The sequence below is a fragment of the Dermacentor albipictus genome, chromosome 3 (genome assembly GCF_038994185.2).
Source record: "Dermacentor albipictus isolate Rhodes 1998 colony chromosome 3, USDA_Dalb.pri_finalv2, whole genome shotgun sequence".
NCBI lineage: Eukaryota > Metazoa > Arthropoda > Arachnida > Ixodida > Ixodidae > Dermacentor > Dermacentor albipictus.
Genome location: NC_091823.1, coordinates 134396645 through 134422156, shown reverse-complemented (window position 1 = coordinate 134422156; position 25512 = coordinate 134396645). Strand labels below are relative to the sequence as shown.

The 25512-nt window shown below is 41.7% G+C and overlaps 2 protein-coding genes across 2 annotated transcripts; one reads left to right on the top strand and one right to left on the bottom strand.

Annotated features, from left to right (window-relative positions):
* Window positions 1-3068: 3068 nt before the first annotated feature.
* On the bottom strand, window positions 3069-4031 carry LOC135904949 (uncharacterized). Its single transcript, XM_065435947.1, has one exon. It carries the CDS (start codon window positions 4029-4031, stop codon window positions 3069-3071), a length of 963 nt encoding a protein of 320 aa, XP_065292019.1.
* A 4296-nt stretch (window positions 4032-8327) lies between these two features.
* Window positions 8328-16116, top strand: LOC135904959 (uncharacterized). The gene is made up of 5 exons (XM_070536723.1): window positions 8328-8464; window positions 10714-10856; window positions 11804-11872; window positions 12934-13014; window positions 15408-16116. The coding sequence occupies exons 2-5, from the start codon at window positions 10808-10810 to the stop codon at window positions 15641-15643; spliced, it is 435 nt and encodes a 144-aa protein (XP_070392824.1). The 5' UTR covers window positions 8328-8464; window positions 10714-10807; the 3' UTR covers window positions 15644-16116.
* The last annotated feature ends 9396 nt before the right edge of the window (window positions 16117-25512 follow it).

Sequence of the window (25512 nt, the reverse complement as noted above, 5' to 3'; positions counted from 1 at the left end):
TTCTTTGAGCGGACAGTTCCTGGATAAATGCCACTTTGAATTCTAGCGTTGGAAATCGTGGCAGACTCTTTAATGTGGTTCGATGACAAGACGCGAGAAGTATGCACAATGAGAAAGGGTTGTAATAGATCCGAGATAGCGCAGTGCAAAGACATGCCAAGATTAGTAGGATGGTGCCGGAGTTTGTGATTGGTCCGCTTCCCGTTGTTTGCGACGGTGCGTCGAATATTGCGGTGGCGTGAAGCGGAACGTTATAAATAGCACTAAAACCTAGGCTTTGCGAAGAAAAGTTGATGAGCGATGACGTATATATATATATATATATATATATATATATATATATATATATACGACCCGGAATGGTTCGACAATGGCATATTTTCGCGAAGATCGTATTTGTCGCCGAGGCATCTATGCTCCGTTGCCGCCGCAAGTGGCCCTTGCCCGAGTTATCCGCGAGTCGACTTCTTTTGTTCGGTCAAGAAAAAGACAGTCGCTGGCTATTCCTGAAAAATTAAGTTTTCTTCACCACAATAATCAATATGGAGTGCATACGCACCACTGGATGTCGACATAGACACAGATCTAAAAATTGGTAAATGAAAGGCAAGATATTTAATCAGGGTGGAGCCTGTTTTGATATCCTGCATTCGGGAAAGGCGAAACTGGGCGGTAGTTGAAAAATGTCGGTGGGCTAATGGCAATATAGGCATATATAAAGTCAGATATAACTATTTCACTTTCGATTAGCCTAATCATGCAGAATCAATGCGCGCACGCAATATCAGATGGGGAGTGATCGCGTGTCTGTGAATACGCGTGAGAGGCAGTCGCAACAAATTTGGGTCAACGATCTAGCTCTAATGGCAGAAATAGGATATTAAGAACTTTCAATATACGTATGTTAGACCACCCCGCGTGTCTCCTTTTAGAGTGCACAATTTCTTTTCGTTTTCTTAAAAGGAGGGGCATGGGGTGAGATCGGTTACAGCTTTACCTGAAAGATAAAATCATCGCAAATTTGTTGTCTGAAAAAAGCCTTCCATTCGTAAAACGCTACGTGTATAGAAAGTGCTACGTGAGGAGCATTGTGATCAAGGTATTGAGTGTGATGTAATATTTATTCTTATTGGTTTTATGCGATTATTGGTGTGTATCTGTGATAGTCGCACACACGAGACTGCAACAATTTGCGAGGCAGCGACTGCATGATAAAGTTGGCGTCTATTTCTTGCGGAATGATGTCTCCGGATATTAAAAAAAAATGCTCAAATAGCTGCAGAAAGCTTTTTTGCGAGTACTATCTACGTGTGCCTCATCAGTGGACTCACCAAGGGCTACATCAGTGCACGTATAAAACTCAGCAGTTGTAACAATCTTCGCAGTGTTGTTGTCATAAGCAATAAGAAGAGCCGGTTCTTACAAACGCTCCCCTACGTTATGCCTCTAACTAAAGCAAGTAAAAATAAGTGACTACTTGTTACCTAAGCGCACACTCTGACGACTGCCTTTAACGTACTATCCTAAGAATTGAAATGAATTTCATAGATCCTGCGAAATAAAACTGTGATAGAGATTCAATATAGAGCTAAATAAACGCTGTAGTATTGCCTTCAAATAATTCTAGACTGCGTAAATGATAGTACATGAGCAAAACTATTATATTACTGGACGTTATATATATATATATATATATATATATATATATATATATATATATATATATATATATATATATATATGGGCATGTTCAGATAAGAACGGTAATCGAGGTCCCATGACCATTTTTTGTTTTCAATGAAATTTTTATATCTGATGGGCCAATGTGTCCACAGAAAGGGATGAACCTTACTTTTGCAAAAAAACTTCGTAGTTTTCTCGGAAAAAAATCGTATGTCACAAGAGGTGGAGAACGTCGTTTTTGCCACTTCGCAAAGTTGCAAGTTTGGAGCCTCACTGCATGCACAATAAATTTTTTCCGCACATAAGTATTTTTCCGTTATCTCTTTGCAACATGTACTATATGAACAAATAAAAAAACATTTTTTCGCTGTGTCAATCTTCTAAATAAAAAATCCCAAACTTCGCTTCCGGAGCTATTTGGTGCAAAAAAGGCACTTTTCAGGGCAGCCTCAGGGCAAGATGCGTAAAGATCTCCACACTGAATCTTTTTCTCAGTATTTTCCAGTTACTTTTGCTCACTTTATGCAAGTTTTGTAGTTTTAAACTTGATAGATATTTTTCAATATGGCCTCAAATTTGGCCGAAGATCAAAAACGTCAAAAAAGTGACAACTTTGACTTCGATTTAAAAAAAAACATCATCGTCGAATTCCATTAAAATTTGCCTAAATAATCCTCAATAATCGTTAATCTTAATGTACCAGAAAGGTATTGCTTTATATTGTTTTAAAGTATAAAAATGAATACAAAACTGAGTTCATGTTTTTGTTATTAGAGTTGCTTATTACTGCCTCTTAGAAATAGTAACTCTCACAAATTTGGTTTAGCACTCCCTGAACTTGGTTACATTTTATTTACCACAATATCCGAACCATCCTCAATGTTTGTAGAGCTTCTACTCGCTTGTTAGCGGCGTTCTTGATGCGTGAAAATGGGAATAAATTCGCTATTTCTCCTGATGTGTCAAGAACTGGCTGGCGGCGGTCAAACGTTTTTTGTATTGCCTAATTTACCATCGTAAGTTACATTGGTATGTAATCGATTCTTTAAAAATATTAGATCATTTATCGGTGCTTAGAAAAGTTTTTATATATAAAAATGAATATTAATGTATTTCTGAAGCCGACGTTTCCGCACCTGCATCTGTTTACCTCTGTGTTCAATGGTTCGACAGGGCACTATCAGGAGACAAAACGTCGTCTTCTGAGGGGGACAATTTATCTGCAAGGTTTTTAATAAGCAGGAGTTTTAATCGGGACAGAATTCACAAATTGTATGCCGCTTTATGTGCCGATTGCAATTCAGAAAATCGTAACAAGAAATAAACGGCAGCAGTTGACTTCGGTATGCGCACATTACATTGTCCAGCCCGAAGCACAAACCAGATCACAGTCTCTTCCATTCCGAAGCAGCGGTGGATGCCACGTAGGATGCACTGTCTTCATTTGATTGAACGTACTTCCACATGTGGAGTGTCTGAACTCCAGGCACATTCTTTGCCGTTTTCCATTCTTCCTTCTTCATTTCGCGAAAGTCTGCAAGCTCCCTCTGTGAGAGCTCCAGAATGGTGATATTCTTTAGCGTTCCTTGAATTGCGTCCACGAAGCCGCTGGCTGTTTGTATGGTCTCACTTGCAGGCTTCCGCAAGTTGTGGTGTGATGCTCGATGTTTCACAAGCCCACCAACGCCGTCGCAAGCATTTTTGCCGTGTGCAGTGGCCGAAAACATCAATTTCGTCTCTTGACATTCACTCCGTTGTAGCTCATGAAACTGATATTTATTCTTGAAGTGAGCGGGAGCCCCGTCGCTCACATGTGTTATCTTGGTGTAGATTGGCGCGTTGTCTTCCAGGTGTGCTTTGATTTTTGACAGAGCCAAACATGCATGAGCTGAATCATGAGACATATCGTCGGAAATAACGGCGTAGTTCCGAGTCGATTTTATGGACGTGACAACGCAAGTAAACACGGTGACCTGCCTTTTCTGCCAATGGTACGCTTGTACTGCGTCTGGAAGCACAACTGTCCAGTTTTCGGCGAAATCAAAATGCAAAACAATTGCACCACTCTCGCAGCTCTGTTTTTCTTCATGTATTGCTTTTGCTTGCACAGATCTGATATAGTTGTGGGAAATCCATTTCATGGTCATTCTTAGAAATTCTCTCATAAATGATGAAGCGGTCAGAGTTTTTTTAACTAGCTCACCGTATTCCCATGAAGCAATCAACACCTCGTCCTCAATGCTCATATCAAAATTTTCCAAAGTGAAAATGCCTTCTTGTGGACATTGCTCACAATTCCTGAGGAAACATGACGCAGTAGGTTCCTGGTACACGCAGAGACTCTGCATATCATCGGGAGAAAGCGACCTTCCGGAGGCGTTCTGCAGTCCCACGAGGCACAACTGAAAGTTTGCACAGCACACGCAAACACACACTTGCCACTGTGGCGAGCATTTCACCCACTTAGGACGCAAGGATATGAATTTTGTGAGGCCAACCTAGGAGGCAGGGTGAGCTTGCTTGTAGAGGCGGAATGCTTCTCGCAAAGACCGCGTCATGAACCGTTTAGGTACCCATTCCTTGTCTCCCTCCTTTTCGATTCTCACAACATCCTTTTTGTTCGGTGTCTGTCTAGAGCAATCGAGTTCATCCATGGTGTAATATTCTAAAACGGTGCTAATGTCTTCGTGTTGTAGCTTACATCTTGTATATCGCTCCTGTGTTGACCATACGCCTTCTTCATCCACCATCTTCTTCGATTTTTGAATAACGTACCTCGTTGCCTCTGGAATAACTTCCTGCACATATTTCACAGTTAGGTTGCGTGGTAGCAGTGTCAGCAGCTGGCAACGCTCTTGAAAGGACGTACACCTATTTTAGGCAGCATGTAGGTTGTCTTCCCACCTGCTGCATTGCGCACACTTTTCTTGCGGCGCACGCGAAGTCTCTGGGATATTATATGCTGCCTGTATCCCTGATCGTATTTTCGTCACCATAGCTCTCGCCACCTCCTCCTGCTTTCGCTTTGCATAGGAAAGTCTGAGGCGTTTTTTTAGAGCGCTCGGTGGCTTTAGGAGCGAGATTTCGGAGGTAAGGCTGACACTGGAGTTTAAATTTTCTACGATTTCTTCTCCAGGGCGGAATTCCTCGAATGTTTCGGTCGACTCGGCCTGCATATTATCTATCTCTTCCTTGAACCGACGGTAACAATTCTGACAGATGAAGTCACTTTCTCGTACTCGGAGAGCTTCTTTGGGTAGTAGGACTTTTTGAGAGCAGCGACATTGAGTGTCTTTACACCGCGAAAATTACGTCCTTTTTCAATTCTCTGTTTGTGGCCTCTTGAGTAGCCGGCACAAAACGTTCGCCGCGGAAATCTCTTCATGAATGCAAAAGCTCACCGCTTCCGAAGATTATCGCGGGACAGAAGAGCAGGTGACGGCTGCAGGGCCCAGGGCTGCTTTTCCAAAAAAAGGAGATGGATAGATGTATGGATTTTTAACACAGGCTGCCCGCCGTCGACACTGACGCTGGTTCGGTCGGGCGTACTAGCTGACACTGAGATACCAAGTATGCTTGTCGTGGGAGCGCAGACAAACCACGTGAGTACAGAAGACGACCCCACCCTCTACCAGGCCTGCAAAACGACACGCGAAACTCGAGATCCCAACAACGTCCGCTCATCGGGCCTGTCTCGGTCGAAGGTCCAAGGCTGAGGTATAACTGCCAGGCGTTCGGTGCGTTGCGATGGAAAGATGATAGCGGCGGTTAAAGCCTCGGTGCGGTGGCGGCACACATGGTGCTATGAAATTCAGGGTCGCGCCGGGCGTTATATAGCTATAGGAGCGGCTGCTAAGCGCGGTTCATCCATGGAACGGCGGCAGCTCGTTAAAGGCATTTTGAGAGTAGCGACGGGTGCATTAAATGTTTGCATAAACGACCACTAACCACACGTCACTCCAAAATAACGTTCTCAAATATGCTTACAGTAAGTTAAGTCCCACTGTTAGAAGAGTACGAAAGCGAATGCTCCTAATTCGCTTTCGTACTCTTTAGACCTTTGATTGTAAGAGAAAAAAAAACACTTAAAAATCACACTTATGAACTCAGCAACTGTAGCGTTTAAATGTTACCCACAAAAAGGCAATACTAAATCCAGCTTCTCACGATAGCGCATCCTAAGAGAGGATACCGAGCAATCGTAGGGATTGAAATCATGAACTCAGTTATGTATTGATTTTCATACTTTAAAACAATATAATGCAACACTTTTTTGGTACCCTAATATTATCGAGTATTGAGGATTATTCAGGCAAATTTTAATGAAATTCGATGATGATGTTTTTTTTAAAATCCAAGTCAAAATTGCCACTTTTTTGACGTTTTTGAACTTCAGCCAAATTTGAGGCCATTTTGAAAAATATCTTTAAAGTGTAGAACTACAAAACTTGCCTAAAGTGAGTAAATGTAGCCGGAAAATACTGAGAAAAAGATTAAGTGTGGATATCTTTACGCATCTTGCCCTGAGGCTGCCCTGAAAAGTGCCTTTTTTGCACCGTGTAGCTCGGAAAGCCAAGTTTGCCATTTTTTATTTAGAAGATTGACACAGCAAGAAAAAGTTTTTTTATTCGCTCATATAGTACACGTTGCAAAGAGGTAACGAAAAAGTACTTATGTGCGGAAAAAATTTATTGTGCATGCAGTGAGGCTCCAAACTTGCAACTTTGCGAAGTGGCAAAAACGACGTTCTCCACCTCTTGTGACATACGATTTTTTTCCGAGAAAACTACGAAGTTTTTTGCAAAACTAAGGTTCATCCCTTTCTGTGGACACATTTGCCCATCAGATATAAAAATTTCATTGAAAACAAAAAATGGTCATGGGACCTCGATTACCGTTCTTATCTGAACATGCCCATATATATATATATGTATATATATATATATATATATATATATATATATATATATATATATATATATATAAAATATGTATTTATATATATATATAATATAATTAATTATATTAATATATACTATATATATTACATATATATTATATAAATTATATATATATATATATATATATATATATATATATATATATATATATATATATATATATATATATATATATATATATATATATATATATATATAATATTTATATCTATAATATTTATATCTATGTCTATATTATATATATATATATATATATATATATATATATATATATATATATATATATATATAATATATTATATTGCATTATATCCTGGAAGCTATCAAAGCCGTTTTGGCTGATTTTACTTGGTACATGAAACTTAGCCTTATATGAAATACCCCCAGTATTGGGAAATTAAGACCAGCCACACCGACAGCAACACTACCACCGGCAATAACGATAATAAAAACAATGACACTGACAACAGCAATATAGCCTGATAGTTCGACACTAAATTTGTACGGCCCTATATATACTATACAGACATCCCTTTGTTCATTCACTCTAAAAACTAGGAAGGGTATCGCAGGAGTGAAGCGGCCGGTTCACTCTTCAAAGCGTCGTTTTACTCTCGCAAAATGTCGAGGAGAGTGAAATGCATTGTTCACTCTCTCACCAAGGAGAGAGTGAAATGTGCTTTTCACTCTGCCCTTCAGAGAGAGAGGGAGTAGAACTACTCTTGCGGCATTAGAGAACAAAACGTAGCGTAATCTTCTGCTTCAACTGTAGGTGGCTGGCCCCGAACATGGCAATGTATCATTCATGCACGCTGAGCAAAGAACACATCGTTTTGCTTCTAAGATGATGATGCTGTGTTGTGTTTTGTGGCGCAAGGGCCAGGTTTGGCCAAAGAGCGCCATGACACGTGGTAATGTTAACGATGTATTACGGAAGATGTGACTTGGCTGTAAAGTGGCCTAAAAATAGTCGCTGTAAAGTGCGTAAAATCTACGTGCTATAAAATTATGGCGATGACTAATGACGAATACTATGAACATTAAAATCCATCGTAAAGGAATGATGCATTGTTTAAAATATGCGAGATGTTAAATTGCTTACAGCACTACTGCTTCGCCAGAGCCCTTGAACCACAAGGGCCTAGAGGCATGTGCTATTCAAAATAATTATCGGAGCGGCATCCTTTGAAGAGAGGAAGCGCTACGAACGTGTGGGGCTAATAATATGCAACACAACATCTTTCAAAAAACCTAGGACGGCGTTGGTGTCAAAGAGTGGTTCTGGGCCAAGTAACCTAACAGGATGAAGGGGGATGTGGTGCCGGTATGCTAAGAGAAAATGTTTTTTTCTTTCGGATTCGGCTTCCCGACACTCCAGTAGGATGTGGAGGACGGTCAGCCTCTCCCCGCATCTACCACAGGTTGGAGGCTCGTTTCCCGTGTGTAAGAAGTTATGTGTGCCAAAAGTGTGTCCTATTCTTAGACGGCAGAATAGGACATCTGTCCGGCGGGATTTTGTTACAGGAGACCAGAAACCTAATTGTGGCTTTATTACATGCAGTTGCTTCTAAGAGAACAGGCCGCCGCAGTTCAAAGGAACGCGTAGCGAGCGCTCTACTTTTTCACTCGGATTTGCTCCACCGCGCGCGCGCGCTTAAAATCGCGGAACAACACAGCACCGGAGAAAGGTGATCCGTACAGCGAGCTGCACCGCCGCCGCGAAGGCCAGCCAACGGAGATCGTATGTCAGCCATCTCGCGTCGCTACGAAAACACGACAGTCGTTCGTCATGCCTTGGATATAACAGCAAATCCTCCACGGTAAGTGAATTCTAACTTAGGTGCACATTCTCCGTATATGTCATGCTATCGCCAGGAAGTCGTCGCTGCGCTTAGCCGACGCGATTGACAAAGGACTAGGCATACGCGCTGTGTCTCTCCATGTCAATCGAAAAAGCCAGTCGTCGCGATAACTGCATGTAATTTTATCACGCTGCGTTGTCCGTAAGAGCTTTAAAGATCGCGGACGCTGCCAGAACTATGGTATGTTCAATAAGACGCCAGGCGAGAGGACGCTTAAAATGGTTCGTTCACCAGCCCGTGATTCCGAGCCTATGCGGAGCGTGATTAGCGTACGTTTTGTGTGTTTGAATTTATTCAGTTTAGCAGTCTACAGTGTACGGAACGCTGTTGAACTAAGGAATCACATAACAGAAGGCGTCATTTTGCTGGCAGCATGCTTTTTTTATAACTAAACCGCGCGCTTGACGGTGTCTCGCACAGGGGGAATCTGCGACCACTGACGTTAGGTGCAGCACCAGTGCTAGTTACAAACTTTGCCGCAGGCATTCAGCTGCATGCTGCAAGAGGTCAGTTGGGCGCGTTATCTTGAACTTACTGAAAACGCATGAGGAATCCATGTTTTATGCTGAAAAGAGTATGAACCCCATATAAGCGATCTTGCGCGCTGCAGCTACAAGCGACGCGATGGAGATGGCTGTCGCGTTCGCTCGTCGCCTACAAGTCGTACTCCGTGCGAGCGACGATATTGAGCGACGCCTCCCCGGTGTTGCCGGCATGAGGGCTGCAATCACGCGTGACGCGTGCTTTAGTAATTTACGTTGATGTATTTTACTAAAAAAGTAGCATAAAATATTTCCGGAGGTCTTGCCGTTGGTTCTTATCCTTGCACGTATAAAAATTGAATCATTTGCTCGTTCCGCGCTACAATCGGTAGTATTTGAGCGATGTACATCTAGTTCCGGCTTCGTGCTATTGGCTAGTCGCTCATAGCACTTTCGGGCGACGAGCGATGATTTCTAGATTTCCAGAACCGAGCCATCTGTTCAAGCGACGGCCCGTTTTGTCGCTCGTCGCCGTCACGCACTAAATCGCTCTCACAGTGTTTATCCCTAAAACTGAACTGTTTTTGCTCATGTATTGAAATGGTGTGATTATAGGTAGGTCTGGTTTTGTCTCCTGTTGCGGTTTTCGTGCATGGTGCGAAACTGAAAGGATGCTTATGTCTACGAACTCGGTGAATTGTCGAGCAGCTAGTTATGCATCGGCATCGAATATAACGGCTGCTGTGTGGAATTACAATTGCAAGGGCGCTTTGCATACGCTTATTGTTTTGGACATGCCTGTGCATTTGCTAATATGAGTTGGCGTGTCAGAGTTATGTCATATGAATAGCTAAATCAGCCTTCCTTTGGGGGTTACAAGCGTAATGTGTGCATTTTGCTATTGCATGGCAGATCAAAATGTGTTTATCGCTTGAATATTTTTAGCAGAGAAATAAAATATCTAAATAAAATGTTGCTTTAATTCCGTGTTACCAGTCTGTCGTACACAGAACAATAGGTTGGTGTAATAAACCAATAACTGCGGTTTAACTGCAATATTTACATGCCTTCAAGAATCTAAAATGCTAGATTTCAAAGTGCAGCAGTAGTCGGCTGTGTCAAAAATGAACTCCATTGTGCACCTCATACATGAAAATAAGTTCATGCCTTTTAGTAAGCTTAGATGCAGGCCGCAGTGAACTTTCTTGTTAGTATTGAAATGTGGGTAAGCTTGCCATAACAAGCCTCGTTACCCTTTTTTATAGGCACATCCATATATCCATTGAACTGAAGGACAATATTTTCATCCCTACTGAGCATCATGTTTGCAGCTATAGTCCTCAAATTATGGCTTCAGCAGTGGCACAACCAGGGATGGTGCGGGGGGCACACTGGGCACGTGCTTAGGATGTGTCACAAATGGTGTTTGCGATACACCAGGCTCATGACAGACCTATGATGTCTGAAAATGACCAATATTCTATTCATTAGCAGGAGTATTCTAACATTCGTGCCGAACGAGGATGAACTGTCCGTTATTTCTTTTTTGTGTAAATCTAAAATTGAAGTTAATTTAGCAGTTGACTGTTGCAGTCATTTGGATGTTTTGCATGCATTTCTCTAAAAAGACTAAGAGCTAAGACTTTCTTTTATTGCCATGGCCTTGACTGTCTTGATGTTGTTTTGCACCATGCCCTTGTGTTGACTTTTGCATATATTTTCCAGGCACCCGCTTTATATAACTCAAGAAGGCAGCTGCAAGGACACGAGGATGTGAAAGAGCCAGTGCCGCGCGACTTCACGTAGTGCAGAGGAGCCAATGCCAAAAAATCAAAATACATTGCCATGCAATTTGGACAAGAAAACTAGTATGTGGGTATATTGGGTGTGCCATTTGACCAAATGTAACAAAAATCAAGATACAGTATGTTACACCAAGATGAAAATTCTCATGTGCTCCAGGCAGTCATCTTAACATGGTATATTTATTGGAAAGTCAAATCAAGTATGTTCTCTGGAGACAAACACATAGCAGCAAGTGTCATTGAATAGTTAGAAATGTGTTTTAAAAAAGCTGATTAGTTCTGATAAGTGACTGCTTTTTGTCTTGCCTCTCAACAGATACATCCATGTGATAAAAAAATAGTGGTACAATGAAATTGCATATTTGCTTAGTGACATGATACATACTTGCAATGAGCACGGTGCCTGTGTTTACTACAAAAAGCAACAGCCCATGCTTGGTTAGGTTAGGCCCACTACGACATGCAGGCATGGGTGATTGGCGCTTTTTTTTATTTCTGTGTCGTAAGGTTTATTGACGTGCGTATAAGTGCAATGGCACGCAGTATGGCTAGTACAAAAAAAGGGGGGGGCAGATATATGTAGCTCACTGTACACGACACAGGGCAAAGGAAATCCGTGTGCAGCAACCATGTTAAATGCCATGTACGTAAATTTTACAACGCTACTCATTCGAAGCGCGCACAGGTGCATACTGAAGAAAAGTTTTCCAGGGTACATAACTTAGTGCGTAATTTACACTAATTTTGCTCTAACCACAAGACATAATATTTTAATATACTGCACGGAAAAACCTAGAGCGAATTGAATTGTGTGTCAGCTTCGTGTGTATACATATAGTCTTTCCTATGCACTAGGTTTTTCGATTAATGCATTACCAGTTGACAGCCTATATTATGTGTACTCTGTTTACATTACAGTTGTTTATTAGTTTACTCATTTGTTTTGCAACTTATGAAATGCCGGTGTATAAATATTTTCAACATTTGACATAACCCCGTATGTTTTGTAGGGACAACCCAGCACGTGCATTTATCAGCACCCAGTCAACTGCCAGAAGTGACTCGAACCCAGGCCACCAGTAAGTGGACATCAGTTGCAGTTTCACATTATGCAGTTGGCTGCTGCCTTGTACTGAGGCTTTTTTTTTAATCAGATGGTGGTGCCATTCTAATGTACATTTTGACCGCAAAGGTGCGATCATGTCTCACAGAGGCATATATGGTTGCTATTCTCTGCGAGGGATGTGTTCTCGTGATCGTGAAGCATTTGTGTTTGGCAGTATTGTCGCCCAATGAGTCAGATATAAACACTGTAACTCGCCACTGCTGGGAAGTAGTTGCGCGAAACACAATATATTATGATGCTGTAAAGTTATTTCATTAATTCGAAGGAAAATTTTGCAGCAGGAAAAAATATTGCTGTTCCAGGTAAACATGTCTTTTTCTCACAAGGTATTTAACCAAACCGTGGATGCGTGAAATTCATGACTTATGAATAGATTTTAATTCATCCTTTAGTAATGCTTCTAAAAGAGACTAGAAATAGCATGTGACTACCTCTCCAATCAGCAGATCATACACTTACAGTCATAAGTGGTAGTTCCATGCAGTCTCGCACTCTATATAACCTTTCCTCAGCAGCATTGGAACTGGTGGCTGCGTTTTCAGAAGGAGGAGTGCACTTGGCACTGTATATGTATGTGTGAATTCGGTTTTCTTTGTATGTGTCGGCTCACTGACACAAACAGTGCAAAAATCAGTTGTACCATGAGGCTGATGACGCCTTCTGCTGCTAGAAATGCGGCACTTCATATTTTATAGTACTGCATGACATTTAAATCAAAGCTAGCACATAAGATGATCAAGAAAACTAACCGCTGTTATAGCTGTTTTCCTCAAAGAAAGCTTGTCCTTTATGGACTGTGTTAATCTGAGCTCTCCACCGATGTTTCAGTAGTATTATCCCTTAGTGAGTGAGAGATTGGGGGCAATTAATCGTGTTAGTCTTTAAGTGGTGTCCTAATTATGTGTATTTGTTCCAACAAAGTTGTCTAGATTACTTTATTGTGTAGTGTAAAGCTTATGAAACCATCAGCAACTAGTGAGTTGCTAACATGCATATGCATTTGTCACTATACAGGTGGCACTCGGCTGTACCACTGCAGTGCTGCGGAAATTGCCAGTACCAGCGGCTTTGCAACAGCTGTTTCACAGCATGTCGGTATGTGCTAATGTATAGTTTTGTTGGGATGAGTTAGTATTATAGACCACTGCTACGCTGTATTGTGACAGATCCATATGATAAGTGATGTAATGGGCACAGCGAAAACATGTGAATGGTTTACTGTGCTACATAAAAAGGCTCTCCTTTTCGTCACTGGAGCAGGGGAGAAGAGCATACAGGCACTCCTGAATGTACATATATTTCAAAACATTGAGAGAGACATATATATATATAAATATATATAAATATATATATATATATATATATATATATATATATATATATATATATATATATATGCATGTATATATATATATATATATATATACACAATTAAACTAAAATCACGGACATTCCATCTTTCATTTTGAATTGACTTGTACAGCGCAAAAATACAACAGACCACAGAGAATCCCGCATGTTAACAGGTATGATACACACAATAATTCAACAGATTTGATACTTCAGGTGTGCTATTTTATGCAAGGGGGAATGGAAACGGGATAAAACCAGAAAAAAGAGTGGAGTGGAAAATAAAGGAATCGTGCCAAAAAGCATGAGAAACATTGTGCAGCCAGGATCGCCAGCAGGACATCTAAAAAGCACTGATAAAATTACATACAGGGCAACCTTACGTATTGTTTGTTTCAATCAACTCAGATCACATGCAGCCATTACTGCAATCAAGTTGTTTCCTTATGTCATGAGGGAATGATGCGGGCCCAAAAAACTGTTTAGAGCTGAAGGATTATGTTCCATGCTTGCCTCATTACCTGCTTTTTATCATATTATTATCAGCTGATTATGTTAGGGACAAAAAGTAAGAGTACGAGCTTTTTCCTAATTCGCCATTCCACACAGCATGTCTTTGTGACTATATGTACATGCAGATGATCCATAGATGAAAAATATTCAGTACAGTAGAATCTCATTACAAGATACACTTGGCTGTAAGAGACATCTGAAAATGGTTTGGTTGGTTTGCCACATTAACAACACTGTACACAAGAGTCACCTTTGTTACTAACGACTTTTCAAGTATTCACTACTTCGAAGGGACACAACCCAGACATTCACTTCATGCACCTTGTGTGCTCCGAAGGGCGTAAAGATCACGCAATCCTCACACAGGTCAAGTGTGCATGTCTCTTTAGCATGAACTAGAAAAGGAGGGCAACGAGGACAGTGCTGGGCAGAAAGTGTCGACAGTCGAAGCTGACGAGCGTCTAAGAGCACCTCAAAGGCACTGCGAGCAACAAGGCTTGCAAAGTGAAGTGTTTAACTTCCAGAAGTTAGGGAGGAAGCTAACACAATCTACAGTCGCTAAAAAGCTGTGAATGTCTTCTTTAAAGGGCCCCTAAACCACCGAGGTTGAAATTTAGTTGCGGTGTTGCAGTTGTACATGTTAAGGCAACGAACACGTAGCCACGAGAATTTTTCAAAACGGTGCAGTAATAGTGGAGCTACGTGTTTGATTATCGAAAAGTAGTCCCTGCACATTTTACTCTTTCATCTGGTACACGTCATCTGGACAGTATCGTCTTTTCCTCGCCTAGTACACCTCCAAATGTTACGGGACAGGCCATCACCAACGAGCTCTGTTGCTGCCGCGCAGGTCCGTCATCCTGTGAGGGGTGGCGCTAATGACCTTGCCAATACAATGGAACTGTATGGTGACTCTAGTTAAAGAGCCTCATAGGGAGACCCTTCTGTTGGCGTTTCTGTTCTTTGCCCCCATTGGCTGCCCACAATGGCATCGCGAGCAACGCGACGAGGAAGAAGGAGTGTGTATTTGCTTGCAGGCCTTGCCGGCAGTCGTACACTTTCGTTCGACCAATCGACAGCACCGGAAACTGGTGACATCATCAGAGACAGCCTGGTGATGTCAGGACAAACTGCGAGTTGCTGGATAGGTCCAGAGAGGCGCACGGGGTCGTTTTCGTCATATTGTGGTGCTCCCACAGTGCGTAGCACTCTGGCGTTTGGTGTCGTCAATTGATACGGCATTCTGATTTTGATGCGCATGTTTACTTGAAATGTTCAAAAAATGTCAAGAAGTGGTTTAGGGGCCCTTTAAGCCACCCTGAGCAATTATTGCTTCAGATATATCTAAACATAGTTTAGTGATGATGCATAATAAGGTGATCTAGTCTGGCTCCTCAGTGTTTTAAAATTTTTGGTTTCGTGAGACATGTTTCCCGTGCCTCTTGACTATCTCTTCTAATGAGGCTTAACTGTAATGTACGCACACAATTGTGTAACTCCTCCTGCAAGTATTATTCCTTAAGCCTGGTCACTGATGTGCAAAGCTTGTGGTTAAGTTTTGATGTCCGTACTTTTTAGAGCAATGTTTATTAATTCAGGCTGTTCTTATTGGTTCTTCGATGCAGGAGACAATGCCTACGAAATTATTGGCCCTGATGACGAGAGCCCTCAAGGGGCAAACGACATCTCTGTTGCAGAAGTGAGCCTGATACCACCTGAAGTTACCATGACAGGTGGCACGGCAGCAATAGATACAGAGACGGCCATGTCTACTGCAGCTGCAACAGTGTACGAGGCAAGCAGCAGTGTCAGAAGGAACCGCACCAGGCCTGGTAGAGCAACATGTGTGCTATCACTGTGACTTTTTTTGTAGTGCATACAACTCATTTGCTCAACATACAAAAGCTTTTCACCATGACTGTGAGCCAGTGTTCTTGTGCAGCAAGTGCAAGACTAAGGTGTTATAACACAGTACAAGCATCACTTTAAAATATGCAAACATATTACAGTTGTTGCCTCCCCAGCCAGCCCACATAGCGACAACAACGTGGAACACATGGTGGGACACACCTCTTCCCCATTAGAAGATAGTAGAGACTGTCAGTGTTGTTGCTAGATTAACTGGTCTTTGTAGGCAACTAGGACAACACTGGTGTCATAAGATTGTTGTTTATGTTGTTGTTGAAGAGGTAAAAAAGAAGTTTGATGCAGCTGAAGTGCCAACTGATATTGAGCAAATCAAAAAGAACCACCTGAGAAAGCAACACTATCGAAATTTGGGTATCTATGTGCCGCCAACTCTGGTAAAGATGGCATAGGACAGAAGTGTGATGAAAATCACAGAGACACTGCTGTTCCATCACTGGTCACAGTGAGCACTGACTTGTAGGGCAAGAGAGTCAACTGAAATGAACATTATGGCATAGTGTCATGTTCCCATGTGACCACTTTCCATGTTATTTTGCATGACACAGCTCAACCTCCAGAAACGAGACTGCAACTTGTCTGTAAAAAGCTTTCAAAAAAAATTATTCACAACACTATTAACACAGCAGTATCTTCTTTTTTTTGTGGGTTCGAGGTTCCCGGGTGTCCATTAATGCAACAATTGCGGAAAAAAAGGAACATGTGTCGTACTTACACCTTTTTAACAAGTATGAGGGGGACAGAACTTTTCTAGTCATGCATCTTCATCATACTATCAAGTTTTTAAATGCCTTTTATAATTATTATTACCAGTTATATCTGAGTGCGTTGTATGCATTTAGCAGGTGTAAAATCAGGTCAGTTGGATCAGATGCCTTATCTGCAAGAGAGCCCTATATTCAAGAAATTTGAATTAATATAGGTACGTTACAAATGCAGTCTTTCAGCACTTTATTGCGTGTGGTTTAAGCATTGCTCAATACTTTTGTGGATGGCAGGTTCAATCGGCACAGCACTGCGCTTTGTCACGGTCACGTGTCTTCAAAGCGGTGTTTACCATTTGTGTTGATCTGTTTGTGTATTCATATAGCAAGTTTTTAATTTATTTTTTCCGCATTCTTGTGCTTGCACTAAGCTTGTATAAGGCAGTTACAAAATGGGCGTCACTATAACGAACTTTTCTGTTGAGCTTACACTTGCAAATAATAGTGTTCAGATGGCCGCACTTCCATGTAAGTGCACCGATAGCTTTGGGTATGTTCTCATGTTTGTATAAATCTTATATAAGCTAGTTACGAATTGTATGTCACTTAGCATTGTGATATTCTTTAAAGAACTGCTTGGTTGGTTGTACACTTGTGAATTAGTATTGAGGCGGTGGTATTTCCATGTAGGCGCACTGCTAGCTTTCTGTGTGCTCATGTGTTTGTATTAAGCTTTTACAAGGGAGTTACAGCATGTACGTCACTAAGCGCTGTGATATTTTTAAAGAACTGCTTTGTTGATTTTACACCTGTGAGTAATAGTACTCGGGTGGCACTAGTCATGTGTAGGTACACAGGGGCCATTTGTATACATTATGCTCATGTAAAGCAGTTAGAAAGTGTATGTCACTAATCACTGTGATATTTGTTGAAGAATTGCTGTGACGGTTTTACACATGTGAATAATAGTGGTCAGGACACAGTACTTGCGATGTATAGTTGAATTTATACAGTGCCAAGACATGGGCTGTATACGTACCAAAAGAAATGTATGTCATTATATTGTTGTGATTATTACTGTTTAGATTTTATTAAACTAATAACATTTTTTCTTGTATCTATTCAGGTATGGCAATTTGTCATGCAACCAAACTGAGGACCTGAACTTGTACATACAAATAAATAGCTAATTTAAGAGTATACTGCTCATATTCTACGAAACCAGTTTAACAAATCTCGTACTACAATGCTGGAAAAATGACAGAGCTGACAGGGATGTACAGAAAGAGTTCTGCACTGGCTGAAGGACTGCCCCACACTGGAGTTGGTAATGTTGCGTTTATTGGAGTAAAACAGTAAGTGCACTTCTATTAAAAATGGGACAGTAAATGCGGAAACATAAGGCAGACGAGCAGATGTGGCACATTTTTTTCGGGGCCCTCCATGCCTACTACTGCATTTCTAGTCTTCCTGTGCTCTTCGTATAAGCCCCTGTTCAGCCAAGGCTTTTACTCCATGACAGTTGTTCTACTGGGTTCGTAGCAATATTGAAGAAGAAAATGCAATGGTTTTCAAGAACTTTCGAGACCCCGACAGTAACTTCAAGGACCTCGTGCGATTTTTTTAGTAGTTTGGACAGGCAATAACTTGTTCAACAACATCGTTAACTTTAATGCAAACAAAAGAAAACAAAACAAAGCGCATTTCACTGATTTCAAACATTTGAAAGACTGCTAATTTGCCTTTCATACTAAACGCACACAAGGAAGCATTTCAAAAAAGCGCTCAAAGTTTTTCTGAAATAGCACAATTAACTACTTGGACCTGCAACATTTGCAGTTTTTGAATACTGTCTGGTTTGACAGTGTATGTGATGTCATCTGTTGCCTCAGCTTTTCACCACCAAATAAGTAAGTCGTTTGTAATTTCCTTTTATTGTGTCTGTAGCTCTCGATTTACTCATCACGGCTTTTCTTTGAATGCCTCAACTGTTGAGCTTCCTGCTTCTGCTCCTCCAAGTACATTTGTCGCCGGTTCCGTGTGCCTAAAACTGGTATCTGCAGCTCCTTTGTAATTTCAACTTTAAGGATGTCGCTTTCTTTCTATTACCTCCACAGAAAATTATCTGTGACATGCGAAGAGTGTCACAGAAGGGAAAAAAAACGCTTGGCAATGTCTGCTAAGTCTAGCCAAGTGTACAAATTTAAGGACTTTCCAGTACTTCTAAAAATTCCAGGGCTTTCAATGCCTTGAAAATGGCATTTTAGAAATAAAGGGTTCTCAAGGATCGCTACAAACCCTGAATTCTAGCACCTAAATAATTTTACAAGCTTAGTTTGGCGCGGAGTTTGGAAATTGTATGTACTATCTCTCTACATTAAAGCCATGAGAGCGCAACCATTTTGGAGTAAAGCAATATACTGAAAGCTTTTAATACCACTCTTTTTCTATGGAGCTTCGTATTGCCTAGTTAAGTTTACGAATGTGCCTGCTTTTGGTGGGCGTTTCTTCGACATTTTCTGTGAGAAGTAGATGGCTAACCCCCAAATTCAGAAATGTATCTTAATACAAAGCTCATGCTTGACTTTATATAAACGACGCCTGATGCGAACGTCCCCTAGACGCTCACTGCCTTTCTTTTGGTGCGTTCACGGCTTGCGTCATTTAGATCAAGTCAAGCATGGGCTTCAAGTTATGATGCATTTCTGAATATGAGGGTAAGCGTGCGCAATTCCGGGCAACGCATTGTGCCATTGACACTGAGAGGAAACGGGGAAAACAAAGTTAACACCCTATGCTCCTAAACTTTTGCCTACCTGTGGTGTGCGTTTATCGTGCAAGAAGGAACAGCGCAAACACCAGGACGAAAAAAAGCATCAACCTCACCAGTGCTTCGTGGTGTGGTCCATGTTTTTGCGTCGTCCTTGCGTTGTGCTGTTTCTTCTAAAATGCTCAACCAACTAGCCGACAAGTCCATCCTGTGCATATATATTGAACACACGTATAAATGTATCTTCGAAGCTTTTAGAACGAGCACTGCCACAGGATACGAGCAGTGCACGCGTAACAAGTGGACACATTAGTCATTTAAACATGCGTGCCAATGCATGTGACGTGGCTATCGGCATAAGCAGTCTCCAAATGCTGGAATGCATGCTCTTCAAAACGCTAACGATCCGCTGCTAATGCAGGACAACAGCGGACTGAACCGAACTCTAAACTAATGCACTTGAAAAGAACGCCTACACGGCAGCGTGAGGCACGGCGAAATGCCTGGTACTGGCGTCGCAGTTAACCACATACGAATGGAACTGGCGGAAAAAATAAACAGACATGCTCACCAGTATACGCGCTACTTAAATTCACATACGTGGATGGTTGGCACGATACTTTGTATCCGCGTATTTTCGGAGAACATATAATGCATGGACTGGAAAAGCACTCGATCGTGAGCTGAACGGCACATTTGTTATTTTCCTGGGGTGACGACAAGCCGTGAATAGTTCTCACGTCGTCGTCTACGTTGTATTCCATAGTTAGTCGTAGCAAGGAATGGAAATGATGCAAACGCAAACGTATTCCAGTACAGAACAGCACAGCACACTGCAGAGAAACTCCACCCACCGCAACCGATTCCTCAAATACATTTGTTAAATATATAACCTCTAAAACAACACGAGTGAGCGTGGTGGCTCTGTGGTGTAATGGTTAGGATTTGTGCTTTGAATTGTATTGATGCGAGTGTACGCGGGTTCGAATCCACGTGATGTATAGAGCAATATGGTTCTCCATAACTATGTGATTCCCTCGACTATTGTGTTCTAATTAGACTATGTGTCTCCTGATTGTGAAATGTGCGAAGGTAATTGCGGATTAAATGTTAATTAGCTTTTTTTTCTCCGCAGTGGCGTTCGCGAGGCATAGGCCGATTCCGAGCAGTCACGCCTCATGGTAGGCAGCAAATAGCCAGGAAAAATGACTTTCAAAATCCTGCATAACTTTGCTCACGCCTATTCTGTAGGCCGCTTGGAATTGGGCTACTGACTCTGAGGAGCCGCCTAGGGAACGGTATATCAGCGACCCTAACTAATTTGATCTGATTTCCTGCCTGCATACGTGGCCAGGACTTCGCTAAGAGGGTATTGGGAAGAGTACTAGCACTCTGTTTGGGGGAGTAGAAGTACTCGGTCTGGTGGAGTGCCATTACTTCGGTGAGAGTATTAGCGCTCTGCGGAAGAGTACTAGCACTCCCTGTGGGAAGAGTATTATCACTCTGCGGAAGAGTACTAGAAATCCCTGGTGGTGGAGTAACAAAACTCTGTCAATAGGAGTTGACCTACTCTCTCTCAAAGAGGGTCGATCTACTCTCGAAAAGAGAGTGAAATATGGGACAAGCCGCTACTCCCTCAAAGAGAGTGCCCGGCACTCCCTTTGTTTTTAGAGTGTTGCACAAGCAAATTTTTCTGCCTCATAGAAAAAAGATATGCCTAATTTCAGCAGCAGTAAATTGTAAGGGTTATGTTTTTCTACTATACTTGTATGTTAATAAGGTAATAAATTTTGCAGTTTTTTACAGACCTGGAAGCTCTATAAATTGCTGAATCGCCGGCAGGTCCATGAAAGATAAGTTCTTTTCAATTGCATTCAAATATACGTGGGACAGGTACATTATCCCATGCAACATTGCAGCGAAGAATATTCATCGTAAACAGTTTGGAAGGTGTTATCCATACGCCAATTTCTCTTTCTTGGTGAAATTCCTTGGATAAAAAATTCTGCCCGCTCAGCCTATGAGGTTTCTTACAGAGTGATTGTGCACGATATCAGGAAGCATCTGTTAGTAAAGCTATTTTCCTACGTCTTCGTTTCGAAATACGTTTGTTTCTCGCTCTTTCGAATAAGTCAAAGACTGCAGGAAGTCGTATTAAAAAAATAGTCATGTACTCTTTATCCTTATGTTCTTCTACGGTGTTCTAAAATATTTACGCTTCTTAGTAGATTTTAGCAGTAAATGTGTTGCGTAAATACGCCAGAACATCGTTATAGATCTGCAGCATGCTTCTTTCACGTATTTCAGCTTGAGCACTGAAATAGCGGCATGACTCACGGATTCTCTTCCCGAATTTTTTAACGCATATTCACACACGCATTGTTGGTTAAATGAATCATACATAGTCTTTAATGATATTAGACTTCTTTGACAACTATAGCGATGTTTGTATATAACACTTCGAGTCATAACATGGGCCACTGGGTTTAAGCCGCTGCTTATAAAACACTGGGCATGCGCCCATTCTTCATTATTGTTTTGGAATGACTGTTGCCGCACCCTCAAAAAATAAGTCAAACATTTATCCGTTGCGGTGCCGAATTGAGCCCGTGTTACGTAGTTCCTCAAGCGCAGCCGCTTAAGCCTTTTAGAGCAGTCCACCATGAACGTGCGCTAGCAGAGAGACATCCATTATCAACGTTAGCAGGCACCGAAGCCCCACGCGCCTCATAGGCCGTGTTTAAGCCGTGCTTAAAAATAGCGTCGAGCCGAAGAGCATTAGAACACAGTGCAACTTTGTTTACGTTTCGGGTATCTCTGTTCCGCACATTCGTACGCGCTCTGGCTAAGTAGAAAGCCCATTCGCGGTACGTTGAAATAGCATGGCTCACTCTAGATACTTCTTTTCTTGGGTCAGGACGGAGGTCATAAAAGAAATATGTGTCGTAAGGCCGGGCCGGGTGTTAGCAGCTTGTACATAAAGCGTGCGTAGAAGATAGCAAGACAACAAGTCTTGTGAAACTTTTCAAGGAGCAGTTAGGGTGACGCAACAAGATGATGAACTCTGCCCAAACATCCTAACTGCAAGAAGAGCAATTAATACAAGTGACATAGAAAAAATAATTGTTTAGCTGTTCGTGTGTAGCTTCATGTGACAAATGAAAGTTGCTTCATGATTTTTTTGGAGTGGACTTCAAATTTTGTAGGCAAGGTGAACATATTACCCACAGTTCCAGCTAATGAAAGAATAGACAGCGACGTTATCACGTGGTTTCCTTTGAGCTAAAGGTCAGCTAATTCTATGGATAAGGAGAAAAAAAAGCCTGAGAAGCATGTGGGTGAACTATGCCATAGCTGTAAGTGTGAGCGAAGATGCGGTGAAAGACAGCAACTGTGCAGAAGTGGAGATATTTCCGCCCACATGTGTTTAAGATCACTTTTGCTGGAAGTGCGTCGCCGAGATCGGGAATTCGAGCACGAAAGCATACCGGAATCACCAGTGACATTACAGCGGTGAGGGAAACGTGGTATCTCCATAAACGCAACGATTACGTGACAACAAAAATCCCGCAATTATTATGACAGACTTTCTGTGGTGTCGTTTTACCCTACGCTGTCGTGCAAATATATATATATATGGGTATGCTATCCTTACTGACATCTTAGATGTTTAGTCAAGGTGACAAGGTTTTCCCAAGACTAAAGGCATCGTATAGCCTTGTCAGGTATTGCGCACGGAGGCGCGTTCATCGTGATATATCGTATTCGCTCCAAATATTTTACATCTATTACCAAGACCTACAATTTATTCCAATAATACATAATTTTCTTCACGTAATTTATTAAGTTTAATCTGAAATTAATGAAGATATCGCGGCCTAATTCGCCCCCTGATTTACTTCTGTAGTTTTCCAGCCAATGCTTGCCACTAACGGCATCATACCGACCATTTTCATGGACGATCTGCCACCTATGTTCTAAATCGCACTCCCTTTCAAGCTCGCTGTGGCCTACGTACATGTCCAAAAATTAACATCTTCCTAGCTCGCGTTTCACCATATTCGAATGTACCTACATGTAGTAATGAACGACAGACATACTGTCGGTAATTATTGGGCGCCTTGGGAGGACCTCTTGACAGCCGTTCTTGCTGTTCTTCGCACACTCAAGAACGGAGATTAACTTCGTATAAAACAGGTTATCTCTATTTTGCTAATGCTCGCAGAATCAATTCTGGTCTCCTAATTTTACATTCCCATTTTCCTTTCAGCCGGATGTGTTGCATTCATCGAATATCACATTATTTTATAAAAATGAAAAGGAATCAAATGGCTTTATTTGGCATTCTTTCAACCTAGCATACCCAGCTTACACAAGCTAAAGCAAACCACTATTGATGAAGCGCAGGACTGTTTAATTGACAGAAACACATGTGCACGGAAGCACACATGTGGTAACAGAGCTAATCCCAGGCATTGCACGGCGACCTGAAGTCGACTATATATATTTAATTATTTTAACTTTGCGTAAAGGACAGATAAGTGCACCTGTCCCCACCAGAATAAACTGTGGAAAAAATCCGGAAAGAAGGTTAACTAACCTTGCTCCCAATTTTCATAATAGTTACGAACTTCAAAGTATAAATGCGCACAAACTAAAGCAAACCAGCTTTACTTTCCTATGCAGTGCCTTTTGCATGTGAGTGATCATTGCAAGACGAAATTATAAGATGTCTGCATATTGCGTTGTAGAGGTGGCCCCGCCGTGTAGCACGGCATTTGCAGCCATCGTCAATATATATATATATATATATATATATATAAAAATATATATATATATATATATATATATATATATATATATATATATATATATATATATATATATATAGAAGTAACCGCAGCGCTGTGCAATGTTTTCTGCATAATATGCCAAGAATCAATTAGCTGAGTAGCCTAAGAAGTATCTTAAACGTTGCGATGTGCTAGGCTCAATTCGGGTAGTTTTGCCAGAGTAGCTGAAGTAGGTGAACAAAATTCCGAGGCAAGTACAAAGACGCTGTACTAAATATGCAGTCAACTCGAAAGCCATGATTAATCTTACCCCTATCCATCAAAGTAAAGGTGTACAAAATGTATTTCATAGTTCCAACCCATGTCGCTGAAACAAGGCACATGACAAGAAAAACAATTTAATAAAAAGCTTAATATGGTGTTAATAGTAACTGAGCTTCTTATGACCAATAAAATGAACTCCGGTGATGCTAGTCCTATCTGCCGACGTCCTTGTCGCGCGTCTCACGCAGGACCCCGCGTTATCCGAGCTGAAGTTGACATGGTGCTAACCAAAAGTGTAATTGTGTCGTCTTCGAATACTTCGACATCACCGGTTGTCATGATCAAGAAAAAGGATGGCAGCTGCCGATTATGTGCTGCCTACTGTCAACTGAAAAAGATCATGAAAAAGGATCTGTACCCTCTCCCGCGAATTGATGACGCTCTCCTACTGCCTTCACGGATCCAAATACTTCTCTTGAATCAACCTCTGATCCGGTCATTGGCAGATTGCGGTTGATGATCTCGACCGTGAGTAGGCCGCGTTCATTACAGCTTACATTGCATTATAGCTTATGCCTTTGGGAATTTTGAATGCCCCAGCAACTTTCGAAAGAATGATGGACTCCCTCCTTCGGGGCTACAAGCGGTACAACGGCCTATATTATCTGGACTATGCCATTGTATTTCCCCTTCGTTTCACAGCCACCTCAGTCGCTTGGCCACTATTCTTGAAGTCTTTACGAAGGTTGACTTCAACTTACCTAAGTCTCATTTTGGACACTTTGAAGTCAAAGTTCTTGGTCACCTTGTCAGTGCTGCCGGTATATATCATGATCCTGATAAGATTCATGCTTTGAAGAACTTTCCCGTACTGTGCTTAGCAAAAGATGTGCGCAGCTGCATGGGTTTGTGCTCCTATTTTCGTAAGTGAAAAATGTTGCGAATATTGCCAGGCCACTGACCGACCTTGTCAAGAAGGACACTGCGTTCTTGTGGGACCTCGAACAAGCCGCCGCGTTCAACACCCTTATCCGCTTGTTGAAAGCACCCCCCCCCCCCCTCGATGTGAGGCCACTTTGATCCTTCTGCACAAACTCAAGTTTGCACATACGCCAGTGGTCACGGCATATATGCTGTCCTCACCCAACAGCAAAACAGAGACGGGTGCGTCATTGCCTACGCCAGTCACGTCTTGTACCCTTCAGAGCGCAATTTTTCTATCGCCAAGTGCGAGTGTCTCGCTCTACTGTGGGCAGTGGCTGAATTTTCTTTC